This window comes from Octopus bimaculoides, chromosome 30 (assembly GCF_046866305.1).
Source record: "Octopus bimaculoides isolate indiv1 chromosome 30, ASM4686630v1, whole genome shotgun sequence".
NCBI classification, from domain to species: Eukaryota; Metazoa; Mollusca; class Cephalopoda; order Octopoda; family Octopodidae; genus Octopus; species Octopus bimaculoides.
Genome location: NC_142957.1, coordinates 18,249,006 through 18,261,751, shown reverse-complemented (window position 1 = coordinate 18,261,751; position 12,746 = coordinate 18,249,006). Strand labels below are relative to the sequence as shown.

The 12,746-nt window shown below is 38.4% G+C and overlaps 2 protein-coding genes across 11 annotated transcripts in view; one reads left to right on the top strand and one right to left on the bottom strand.

Annotated features, from left to right (window-relative positions):
• The window catches only part of LOC106873443 (uncharacterized), a 74,602-nt gene extending 73,585 nt beyond the window's left edge, over positions 1-1,017 (top strand). For both annotated transcript variants that reach the window (XM_089346063.1, XM_089346062.1), the window contains one exon: positions 876-1,017. In XM_089346063.1, coding sequence (XP_089202189.1) covers positions 876-994 — 119 coding nt within the window. In that variant the 3' untranslated portion in view covers positions 995-1,017. The remainder of the gene's footprint in view (positions 1-875) is intronic.
• A 107-nt stretch (positions 1,018-1,124) lies between these two features.
• Positions 1,125-12,746, bottom strand: part of LOC106882469 (cytospin-A) — a 121,119-nt gene continuing 109,497 nt past the window's right edge. For all 9 annotated transcript variants that reach the window (XM_089346057.1, XM_089346061.1, XM_089346055.1 and 6 more), the window contains one exon: positions 1,125-12,746. This exon is cut by the window's right edge and continues 37,221 nt beyond it. The gene's annotated coding sequence lies outside the window, so the exon portion shown is untranslated.

The window sequence follows — 12,746 nt, the reverse complement described above, 5'->3', positions numbered from 1 at the left end:
CATTGATATATATTCACTCATAGATATATACACATAGACAGATATATATATACACACACACATTGATATATATTCACATACATACGTTGATATATATTCACACATACATAGATATATACTCATAGACAGATATATTCACATAGATATGTACATAAATATATATTCATATACATACATATATATATATATACACACATACATTGATATATATTCATTCATAGATAGATATATATATTCAGATACATACATAATTATATATACGTACACAGATATATATTCACATACATACATAGATATATACTCATAGACAGATATATTCACATAGATATGTACATAAATATATATTCATATACATACATATATATATACATACATTCATAGATATATATTCACATATATACACACACACACATATATTGATATATATATATATACACACATACATACGTATATATATATATACATATCTATGTACATACGTAGATAGATATATATATTCAGATACATACATACATTGATATATATTCACTCATAGATATATACACATAGACAAATATATATATATATACATACACACATACATTCATAGAGATATATATACACACACACACACACATTGATGTATATTCACATAGATATGTACATAAATATATATTCATATATACACACATACATTGATATATGTGCATACATACATTCATCTGTATGTACATACATAGGTATATCTATGTACATACGTAGATAGATATATATATTCACATACATACATTGATACATACACAGACATTGATATATATGTACATACATTTATATATACATACCATATTCTCTTTTTACATGTGTATATACATGTCTTGTCTTTATGTTTTTTGCAGCATGGGTTCTGATGAACCAGTCGACCATGTGGAGCAGAGGGAGTCTGCGACAGGCAATCAACCGCAAACTCACAAGTTACCGGTGCCGGAGTTTGAAGAAGAAACATGAGGCCAACTAAGAATAAATTTAACGTTTTTTTTTGGTGTTGTTTTCTTGTTTCATTTTGATCCTGTTATTTTCTATCAATCACATAGGTAGGTAGGTATATATACACACTCACACACTGTTAATAACAACACAACAGAATCCCAGAATCAAAATGGAATTTTATTATCCAAATATAAATACATAATTTATATACATTAAAGCATACATACAGTATGGAACCCAAACACATTATGAGATACATTCATATATAGAAACACATGTATAGATACAAACATATATGCATGTAGAAATACATCTATGTATATAGAGACATATATGTAGCTGTCTATGTGTGAATGTACATGATTGCGTATGGATATATATGTACACATCTGCATGTATGTGAATATGCGTACATACATTGAATGTATGTGACAATATATTTGTGTATGCGAGTATATATGTTACTGTCGATGTTTGAATGGACTTATCTACATGCATAGATTGAATGTACTAATATGTATGTACACATCTATGTGTGTGAGAATACATTTACGTACGTATGTGAATATATATATATGTATCTGTGTATGTACATATCTGTCTATGCATGTATGTGAATGTATATATCTACATTGGATGTGTGTGTATATATATGTACCTGTCTATACATGTATGTGAATATACATATCTATGTGTGAAAGTGTATGTAGAGACATATATGTAGCTGTGTATGGATATATATGTACATATCTGCATGTATGTGAATATGCGTACATACATTGAATGTATGTGGCAATATATTTGTGTATGCGAGTATATATGTTACTGTCGACGTTTGAATGGACTTATCTACATGCATGTGAATATATGTACATGCATAGATTGAATGTACTAATATGTATGTACACAGCTATGTGTGTGAGGATACATTTACGTACGTATGTGAATATATATATATATCTGTGTATGTACATATCTGTCTATGCATGTATGTGAATGTATATATCTACATTGGATGTGTGTGTGTGTCTATATATATATGTACCTGTCTATACATGTATGTGAATATACATATCTATGTGTGAAAGTATATATGTACATGCAGTGTATGTAGAGACATATATGTAGCTGTCTATGTGTGAATGTACATGATTGTGTATGGATATATATGTACATATCTGCATGTATGTGAATATGCGTACATACATTGAATGTATGTGACAATATATTTGTGTATGCGAGTATATATGTTACTGTCGATGTTTGAATGGACTTATCTACATGCATAGATTGAATGTACTAATATGTATGTACACATCTATGTGTGTGAGAATACATTTACGTACGTATGTGAATATATATATATGTATCTGTGTATGTACATATCTGTCTATGCATGTATGTGAATGTATATATCTACATTGGATGTGTGTGTATATATATGTACCTGTCTATACATGTATGTGAATATACATATCTATGTGTGAAAGTGTATGTAGAGACATATATGTAGCTGTGTATGGATATATATGTACATATCTGCATGTATGTGAATATGCGTACATACATTGAATGTATGTGGCAATATATTTGTGTATGCGAGTATATATGTTACTGTCGACGTTTGAATGGACTTATCTACATGCATGTGAATATATGTACATGCATAGATTGAATGTACTAATATGTATGTACACAGCTATGTGTGTGAGGATACATTTACGTACGTATGTGAATATATATATATATATATGTATCTGTGTATGTACATATCTGTCTATGCATGTATGTGAATGTATATATCTACATTGGATGTGTGTGTGTGTCTATATATATATGTACCTGTCTATACATGTATGTGAATATACATATCTATGTGTGAAAGTATATATGTACATGCAGTGTATGTAGAGACATATATGTAGCTGCCTATGTGTGAATGTACATGATTGTGTATGGATATATATGTACATATCTGCATGTATGTGAATATGCGTACATACATTGAATGTATGTGACAATATATTTGTGCATGTGAGTATATATATGTTACTGTCGATGTTTGAATGGACTTATCTACATGCATGTGAATATATGTACATGCATAGATTGAATGTACTAATATGTATGTACACATCTATGTGTGTGTGAGAATATATTTACGTATGTATGTGAGTATATGTATGTATGTATATATATGTATGTGAATATACATATCTATGTGTGAAAGTATATATGTACATGCAGTGTATGTATGTACATATCTATATATGATTGTGTATCTGTCTATGCATGTATGTGTATCTATGTGAAACTTACTTGCATGCCTGGGTTCGGGACATCACATGAGGGTAGTAAACAAAGAATGCATCGTTATGATACAACGCTGAGTCGCCTCCATTACAGTATATGTGTGTGTATATATATATATATGTTCAGCTTAAGAGTGATCTCGTTTTGTCATCAGAGACAAGACTTCGGCTGGTGAACAAGAGATCAGCACCAAGTCATTATATGGTGCTAATTAATGAGAGAGAAGGGGACTATCACCGTCTCGTGTCAGACATTAAAACAGTCAGGTGAGAGAGAGTGGAACTATCACCGTCTCGTGTCAGTGGGGCAGACATTAAAACAGTCAGTAGGGAGAGAAGGGAACTATCACCGTCTCGTGTCAGTGGGGCAGACATTAAAACAGTCAGTAGGGAGAGAAGGGAACTATCACCGTCTCGTGTCAGTTGTGCAGTCATGAGAGAGAGAAGGGAACTATCACCATCTCGTGTCAGTCGTGCAGTCAGGAGAGAGAAGGGAACTATCAGCGTGTCGTGCAGACATTAAAACTGTCAGGTGAGAGAGAATGGAACTATCACCGTCTCGTGTTAGTGGGGCAGACATTAAAACAGTCAGTAGGGAGAGAAGGGAACTATCACCGTCTCGTGTCAGTTGTGCAGTCATGAGAGAGAAGGGAACTATCACCGTGTCATGTCAGTCGTGCAGACATTAAAACAGTCAAGAGAGAGAAGGGAACTATCAGCGTGTCGTGCAGACATTAAAACAGTTAGGAGAGAGAAGGGAAAGCATGTACATAGATATATATATAGAGGGAGATATACATACGTAGCTTATCCTGTTTAGGCTGTATCATTAACATTTATCGTAATATATATATATACACATAGATACATACGTACACATATATAGAAAGAGTGGAGTGGAATTGAAGGGTCTGCTCTGAACACAGCAATGCTGAGTGTTGAATAGAGGTACAAATATCTGGTCCTGGTGACAAAGATCCTTCATACATGTGTGTGTGTATATATTTGAAGGGTTGCTTATGAACAAGAAACCAATCAGAAATAAAGGCCTTGTGCCAGGAATAAATATTGTCAAAATGATTCATGGCCGATTGCCTCACCGTTCCACTTGTTTCGGAACTCATAGAAGCAATGCATTTGGCTGCCTGTTATAAATTATATAGGATAGAATCCTCTCTCTCTCTCGTTTGTTCATGTCAAGATGTTCCGACAAAAAGTAAAATTCATTGAAAAGCAACAATGAATAAAATAAACAACTGCTTGCCTGTAAGTTTCAATTTAAATCTCAGACTAAGTAAATTATGCTAGCCACGAACTACGGAGACAAGGAACAGAACATCCTCCATCCAGTGAGATACGAACACCACTTTATATACACAGAAGAAAAGTACAAGTTGCTAATAGTTACTTGCAGTGGAAAACACAGGTTTGTAGAACAGAGGTCTTCAAGCTCTAAACCAGGACACTGATTTGAATAAAAGAGACCATGTGCTCTGAGCCTAAAAGATTGGTTTAAGACACAAGACGTGTTATAAACTCCTGGCAAGAAAATCTGGGTAACCCAGTGTTTATAAAGGAAGGTTAGTATCATTAATTAATTATACAGGTAAAGGATGTCTTGAAATTATCTAAGGAAATGAAAGGGAACAGAATATTTACATTATTGCATCAAAGAATTTTTCCCCCAGCCCTTAAGCTTTCTATCTCTGTTCTACAAGCGACAAGAATTTTCAAAGCTCCGCAGCAAAGGGAGGCCACTAGGCAGCTTTGAATAGAGGAGTTTGCTGCTATTGGGAAGAAAAGAGGGATCTGATAACTGTGAATGCATCAGAGACCCCAGAGATATCACTGACGATGCATCTTAAAACTACAAGCTGCTATTGGGAAGAATAGAGGGATCTGATAACTGTGAATGCATCAGAGACCCCAGAGATATCACTGACGATGCATCGTAAAACTACAAGCTGCTATTGGGAAGGAAAGAGGGATCTGATAACTGTGAATGCATCAGAGACCCCAGAGATATCACTGACGATGCATCGTAAAACTACAAGCTGCTATTGGGAAGAAAAGAGGGATCTGATAACTGTGAATGCATCAGAGACCCCAGAAATATCACTGACGATGCATCTTAAAACTACAAGCTGCTATTGGGAAGAATAGAGGGATCTGATAACTGTGAATGGATCAGAGACCCCAGAAATATCACTGACGATGCATCTTAAAACTACAAGCTGCTATTGGGAAGAAAAGAGGGATCTGATAACTGTGAATGGATCAGAGACCCCAGAGATATCACTGACGATGCATCGTAAAACTACAAGCTGCTATTGGGAAGAAAAGAGGGATCTGATAACTGTGAATGCATCAGAGACCCCAGAAATATCACTGACGATGCATCTTAAAACTACAAGCTGCTATTGGGAAGAAAAGAGGGATCTGATAACTGTGAATGGATCAGAGACCCCAGAGATATCACTGACGATGCATCGTAAAACTACAAGCTGCTATTGGGAAGAAAAGAGGGATCTGATAACTGTGAATGCATCAGAGACCCCAGAAATATCACTGACGATGCATCTTAAAACTACAAGCTGCTATTGGGAAGAATAGAGGGATCTGATAACTGTGAATGGATCAGAGACCCCAGAAATATCACTGACGATGCATCTTAAAACTACAAGCTGCTATTGGGAAGAAAAGAGGGATCTGATAACTGTGAATGGATCAGAGACCCCAGAAATATCACTGACGATGCATCTTAAAACTACAAGCTGCTATTGGGAAGAATAGAGGGATCTGATAACTGTGAATGCATCAGAGACCCCAGAGATATCACTGACGATGCATCGTAAAACTACGAGCTGCTATTGGGAAGAAAAGAGGGATCTGATAACTGTGAATGCATCAGAGATATCACTGACGATGCATCTTAAAACTACAAGCTGCTATTGGGAAGAATAGAGGGATCTGATAACTGTGAATGCATCAGAGATATCACTGATGATGCATCGTAAAACTACAAGCTGCTATTGGGAAGAAAAGAGGGATCTGATAACTGTGAATGCATCAGAGACCCCAGAGATATCACTGACGATGCATCGTAAAACTACAAGCTGCTATTGGGAAGAATAGAGGGATCTGATAACTGTGAATGCATCAGAGACCCCAGAAATATCACTGACGATGCATCTTAAAACTACAAGCTGCTATTGGGAAGAAAAGAGGGATCTGATAACTGTGAATGCATCAGAGACCCCAGAGATATCACTGACGATGCATCTTAAAACTACAAGCTGCTATTGGGAAGAATAGAGGGATGTGATAACTGTGAATGCATCAGAGACCCCAGAAATATCACTGACGATGCATCTTAAAACTACAAGCTGCTATTGGGAAGAATAGAGGGATCTGATAACTGTGAATGCATCAGAGACCCCAGAGATATCACTGACGATGCATCTTAAAACTACAAGCTGCTATTGGGAAGAAAAGAGGGATCTGATAACTGTGAATGCATCAGAGACCCCAGAAATATCACTGACGATGCATCTTAAAACTACAAGCTGCTATTGGGAAGAATAGAGGGATCTGATAACTGTGAATGGATCAGAGACCCCAGAAATATCACTGACGATGCATCTTAAAACTACAAGCTGCTATTGGGAAGAAAAGAGGGATCTGATAACTGTGAATGGATCAGAGACCCCAGAAATATCACTGACCCCAGAAATATCACTGACGATGCATCTTAAAACTACAAGCTGCTATTGGGAAGAATAGAGGGATCTGATAACTGTGAATGCATCAGAGACCCCAGAAATATCACTGACGATGCATCTTAAAACTACAAGCTGCTATTGGGATGAAAAGAGGGATCTGATAACTGTGAATGCATCAGAGACCCCAGAGATATCACTGACGATGCTGCTATTGGGAAGAATAGAGGGATCTGATAACTGCGAATGGATCAGAGACCCCAGAAATATCACTGACGATGCATCTTAAAACTACAAGCTGCTATTGGGAAGAAAAGAGGGATCTGATAACTGTGAATGCATCAGGGACCCCAGAAATATCACTGACGATGCTGCTATTGGGAAGAATAGAAAGATCTGATAACTGCGAATGGATCAGAGACCCCAGAAATATCACTGACGATGCATCTTAAAACTACAAGCTGCTATTGGGAAGAAAAGAGGGATCTGATAACTGTGAATGCATCAGAGACCCCAGAAATATCACTGACGATGCATCTTAAAACTACAAGCTGCTATTGGGAAGAATAGAGGGATCTGATAACTGTGAATGGATCAGAGACCCCAGAAATATCACTGACGATGCATCTTAAAACTACAAGCTGCTATTGGGAAGAAAAGAGGGATCTGATAACTGTGAATGCATCAGAGACCCCAGAGATATCACTGACGATGCATCTTAAAACTACAAGCTGCTATTGGGAAGAATAGAGGGATCTGATAACTGTGAATGCATCAGAGACCCCAGAGATATCACTGACGATGCATCTTAAAACTACAAGCTGCTATTGGGAAGAAAAGAGGGATCTGATAACTGTGAATGCATCAGAGATATCACTGACGATGCATCTTAAAACTACAAGCTGCTATTGGGAAGAATAGAGGGATGTGATAACTGTGAATGCATCAGAGACCCCAGAAATATCACTGACGATGCATCTTAAAACTACAAGCTGCTATTGGGAAGAATAGAGGGATCTGATAACTGTGAATGCATCAGAGACCCCAGAGATATCACTGACGATGCATCGTAAAGCTGCTATTGGGAAGAATAGAGGGATCTGATAACTGTGAATGCATCAGAGACCCCAGAAATATCACTGACGATGCATCGTAAAACTACAAGCTGCTATTGGGAAGAAAAAAGGGATCTGATAACTGTGAATGCATCAGAGACCCCAGAGATATCACTGACGATGCATCGTAAAACTACAAGCTGCTATTGGGAAGAATAGAGGGATCTGATAACTGTGAATGCATCAGAGACCCCAGAAATATCACTGACGATGCATCTTAAAACTACAAGCTGCTATTGGGAAGAAAAGAGGGATCTGATAACTGTGAATGCATCAGAGACCCCAGAGATATCACTGACGATGCATCTTAAAACTACAAGCTGCTATTGGGAAGAATAGAGGGATGTGATAACTGTGAATGCATCAGAGATATCACTGACGATGCATCTTAAAACTACAAGCTGCTATTGGGAAGAATAGAGGGATCTGATAACTGTGAATGCATCAGAGACCCCAGAGATATCACTGACGATGCATCGTAAAACTACAAGCTGCTATTGGGAAGAAAAGAGGGATCTGATAACTGTGAATGCATCAGAGACCCCAGAGATATCACTGACGATGCATCTTAAAACTACAAGCTGCTATTGGGAAGAAAAGAGGGATCTGATAACTGTGAATGCATCAGAGACCCCAGAGATATCACTGACGATGCATCTTAAAACTACAAGCTGCTATTGGGAAGAAAAGAGGGATCTGATAACTGTGAATGCATCAGAGACCCCAGAAATATCACTGACGATGCATCTTAAAACTACAAGCTGCTATTGGGAAGAATAGAGGGATCTGATAACTGTGAATGGATCAGAGACCCCAGAAATATCACTGACGATGCATCTTAAAACTACAAGCTGCTATTGGGAAGAAAAGAGGGATCTGATAACTGTGAATGGATCAGAGACCCCAGAAATATCACTGACGATGCATCTTAAAACTACAAGCTGCTATTGGGAAGAATAGAGGGATCTGATAACTGTGAATGCATCAGAGACCCCAGAAATATCACTGACGATGCATCTTAAAACTACAAGCTGCTATTGGGAAGAAAAGAGGGATCTGATAACTGTGAATGCATCAGAGACCCCAGAGATATCACTGACGATGCTGCTATTGGGAAGAATAGAGGGATCTGATAACTGCGAATGGATCAGAGACCCCAGAAATATCACTGACGATGCATCTTAAAACTACAAGCTGCTATTGGGAAGAAAAGAGGGATCTGATAACTGTGAATGCATCAGGGACCCCAGAAATATCACTGACGATGCTGCTATTGGGAAGAATAGAAAGATCTGATAACTGCGAATGGATCAGAGACCCCAGAAATATCACTGACGATGCATCTTAAAACTACAAGCTGCTATTGGGAAGAAAAGAGGGATCTGATAACTGTGAATGCATCAGAGACCCCAGAAATATCACTGACGATGCATCTTAAAACTACAAGCTGCTATTGGGAAGAATAGAGGGATCTGATAACTGTGAATGGATCAGAGACCCCAGAAATATCACTGACGATGCATCTTAAAACTACAAGCTGCTATTGGGAAGAAAAGAGGGATCTGATAACTGTGAATGCATCAGAGACCCCAGAGATATCACTGACGATGCATCTTAAAACTACAAGCTGCTATTGGGAAGAATAGAGGGATCTGATAACTGTGAATGCATCAGAGACCCCAGAGATATCACTAACGATGCATCTTAAAACTACAAGCTGCTATTGGGAAGAATAGAGGGATCTGATAACTGTGAATGCATCAGAGACCCCAGAGATATCACTGACGATGCATCTTAAAACTACAAGCTGCTATTGGGAAGAAAAGAGGGATCTGATAACTGTGAATGCATCAGAGACCCCAGAAATATCACTGGCGATGCATCTTAAAACTACAAGCTGCTATTGGGAAGAATAGAGGGATGTGATAACTGTGAATGCATCAGAGACCCCAGAGATATCACTGACGATGCATCGTAAAACTACAAGCTGCTATTGGGAAGAAAAGAGGGATCTGATAACTGTGAATGGATCAGAGATATCACTGACGATGCATCGTAAAACTACAAGCTGCTATTGGGAAGAAAAGAGGGATCTGATAACTGTGAATGCATCAGAGACCCCAGAAATATCACTGACGATGCATCTTAAAACTACAAGCTGCTATTGGGAAGAAAAGAGGGATCTGATAACTGTGAATGGATCAGAGACCCCAGAGATATCACTGACGATGCATCTTAAAACTACAAGCTGCTATTGGGAAGAATAGAGGGATGTGATAACTGTGAATGCATCAGAGACCCCAGAGATATCACTGACGATGCATCGTAAAACTACAAGCTGCTATTGGGAAGAAAAGAGGGATCTGATAAGAGTGAATGCATCAGAGATATCACTAACGATGCATCTTAAAACTACAAGCTGCTATTGGGAAGAATAGAGGGATCTGATAACTGTGAATGCATCAGAGACCCCAGAGATATCACTGACGATGCATCGTAAAGCTGCTATTGGGAAGAATAGAGGGATCTGATAACTGTGAATGCATCAGAGACCCCAGAAATATCACTGACGATGCATCGTAAAACTACAAGCTGCTATTGGGAAGAAAAGAGGGATCTGATAACTGTGAATGCATCAGAGACCCCAGAAATATCACTGACGATGCATCTTAAAACTACAAGCTGCTATTGGGAAGAATAGAGGGATCTGATAACTGTGAATGGATCAGAGACCCCAGAAATATCACTGACGATGCATCTTAAAACTACAAGCTGCTATTGGGAAGAAAAGAGGGATCTGATAACTGTGAATGGATCAGAGACCCCAGAGATATCACTGACGATGCATCGTAAAACTACAAGCTGCTATTGGGAAGAAAAGAGGGATCTGATAACTGTGAATGCATCAGAGACCCCAGAAATATCACTGACGATGCATCTTAAAACTACAAGCTGCTATTGGGAAGAAAAGAGGGATCTGATAACTGTGAATGGATCAGAGACCCCAGAGATATCACTGACGATGCATCGTAAAACTACAAGCTGCTATTGGGAAGAAAAGAGGGATCTGATAACTGTGAATGCATCAGAGACCCCAGAAATATCACTGACGATGCATCTTAAAACTACAAGCTGCTATTGGGAAGAATAGAGGGATCTGATAACTGTGAATGGATCAGAGACCCCAGAAATATCACTGACGATGCATCTTAAAACTACAAGCTGCTATTGGGAAGAAAAGAGGGATCTGATAACTGTGAATGGATCAGAGACCCCAGAAATATCACTGACGATGCATCTTAAAACTACAAGCTGCTATTGGGAAGAATAGAGGGATCTGATAACTGTGAATGCATCAGAGACCCCAGAGATATCACTGACGATGCATCGTAAAACTACGAGCTGCTATTGGGAAGAAAAGAGGGATCTGATAACTGTGAATGCATCAGAGATATCACTGACGATGCATCTTAAAACTACAAGCTGCTATTGGGAAGAATAGAGGGATCTGATAACTGTGAATGCATCAGAGATATCACTGATGATGCATCGTAAAACTACAAGCTGCTATTGGGAAGAAAAGAGGGATCTGATAACTGTGAATGCATCAGAGACCCCAGAGATATCACTGACGATGCATCGTAAAACTACAAGCTGCTATTGGGAAGAATAGAGGGATCTGATAACTGTGAATGCATCAGAGACCCCAGAAATATCACTGACGATGCATCTTAAAACTACAAGCTGCTATTGGGAAGAAAAGAGGGATCTGATAACTGTGAATGCATCAGAGACCCCAGAGATATCACTGACGATGCATCTTAAAACTACAAGCTGCTATTGGGAAGAATAGAGGGATGTGATAACTGTGAATGCATCAGAGACCCCAGAAATATCACTGACGATGCATCTTAAAACTACAAGCTGCTATTGGGAAGAATAGAGGGATCTGATAACTGTGAATGCATCAGAGACCCCAGAGATATCACTGACGATGCATCTTAAAACTACAAGCTGCTATTGGGAAGAAAAGAGGGATCTGATAACTGTGAATGCATCAGAGACCCCAGAAATATCACTGACGATGCATCTTAAAACTACAAGCTGCTATTGGGAAGAATAGAGGGATCTGATAACTGTGAATGGATCAGAGACCCCAGAAATATCACTGACGATGCATCTTAAAACTACAAGCTGCTATTGGGAAGAAAAGAGGGATCTGATAACTGTGAATGGATCAGAGACCCCAGAAATATCACTGACCCCAGAAATATCACTGACGATGCATCTTAAAACTACAAGCTGCTATTGGGAAGAATAGAGGGATCTGATAACTGTGAATGCATCAGAGACCCCAGAAATATCACTGACGATGCATCTTAAAACTACAAGCTGCTATTGGGATGAAAAGAGGGATCTGATAACTGTGAATGCATCAGAGACCCCAGAGATATCACTGACGATGCTGCTATTGGGAAGAATAGAGGGATCTGATAACTGCGAATGGATCAGAGACCCCAGAAATATCACTGACGATGCATCTTAAAACTACAAGCTGCTATTGGGAAGAAAAGAGGGATCTGATAACTGTGAATGCATCAGGGACCCCAGAAATATCACTGACGATGCTGCTA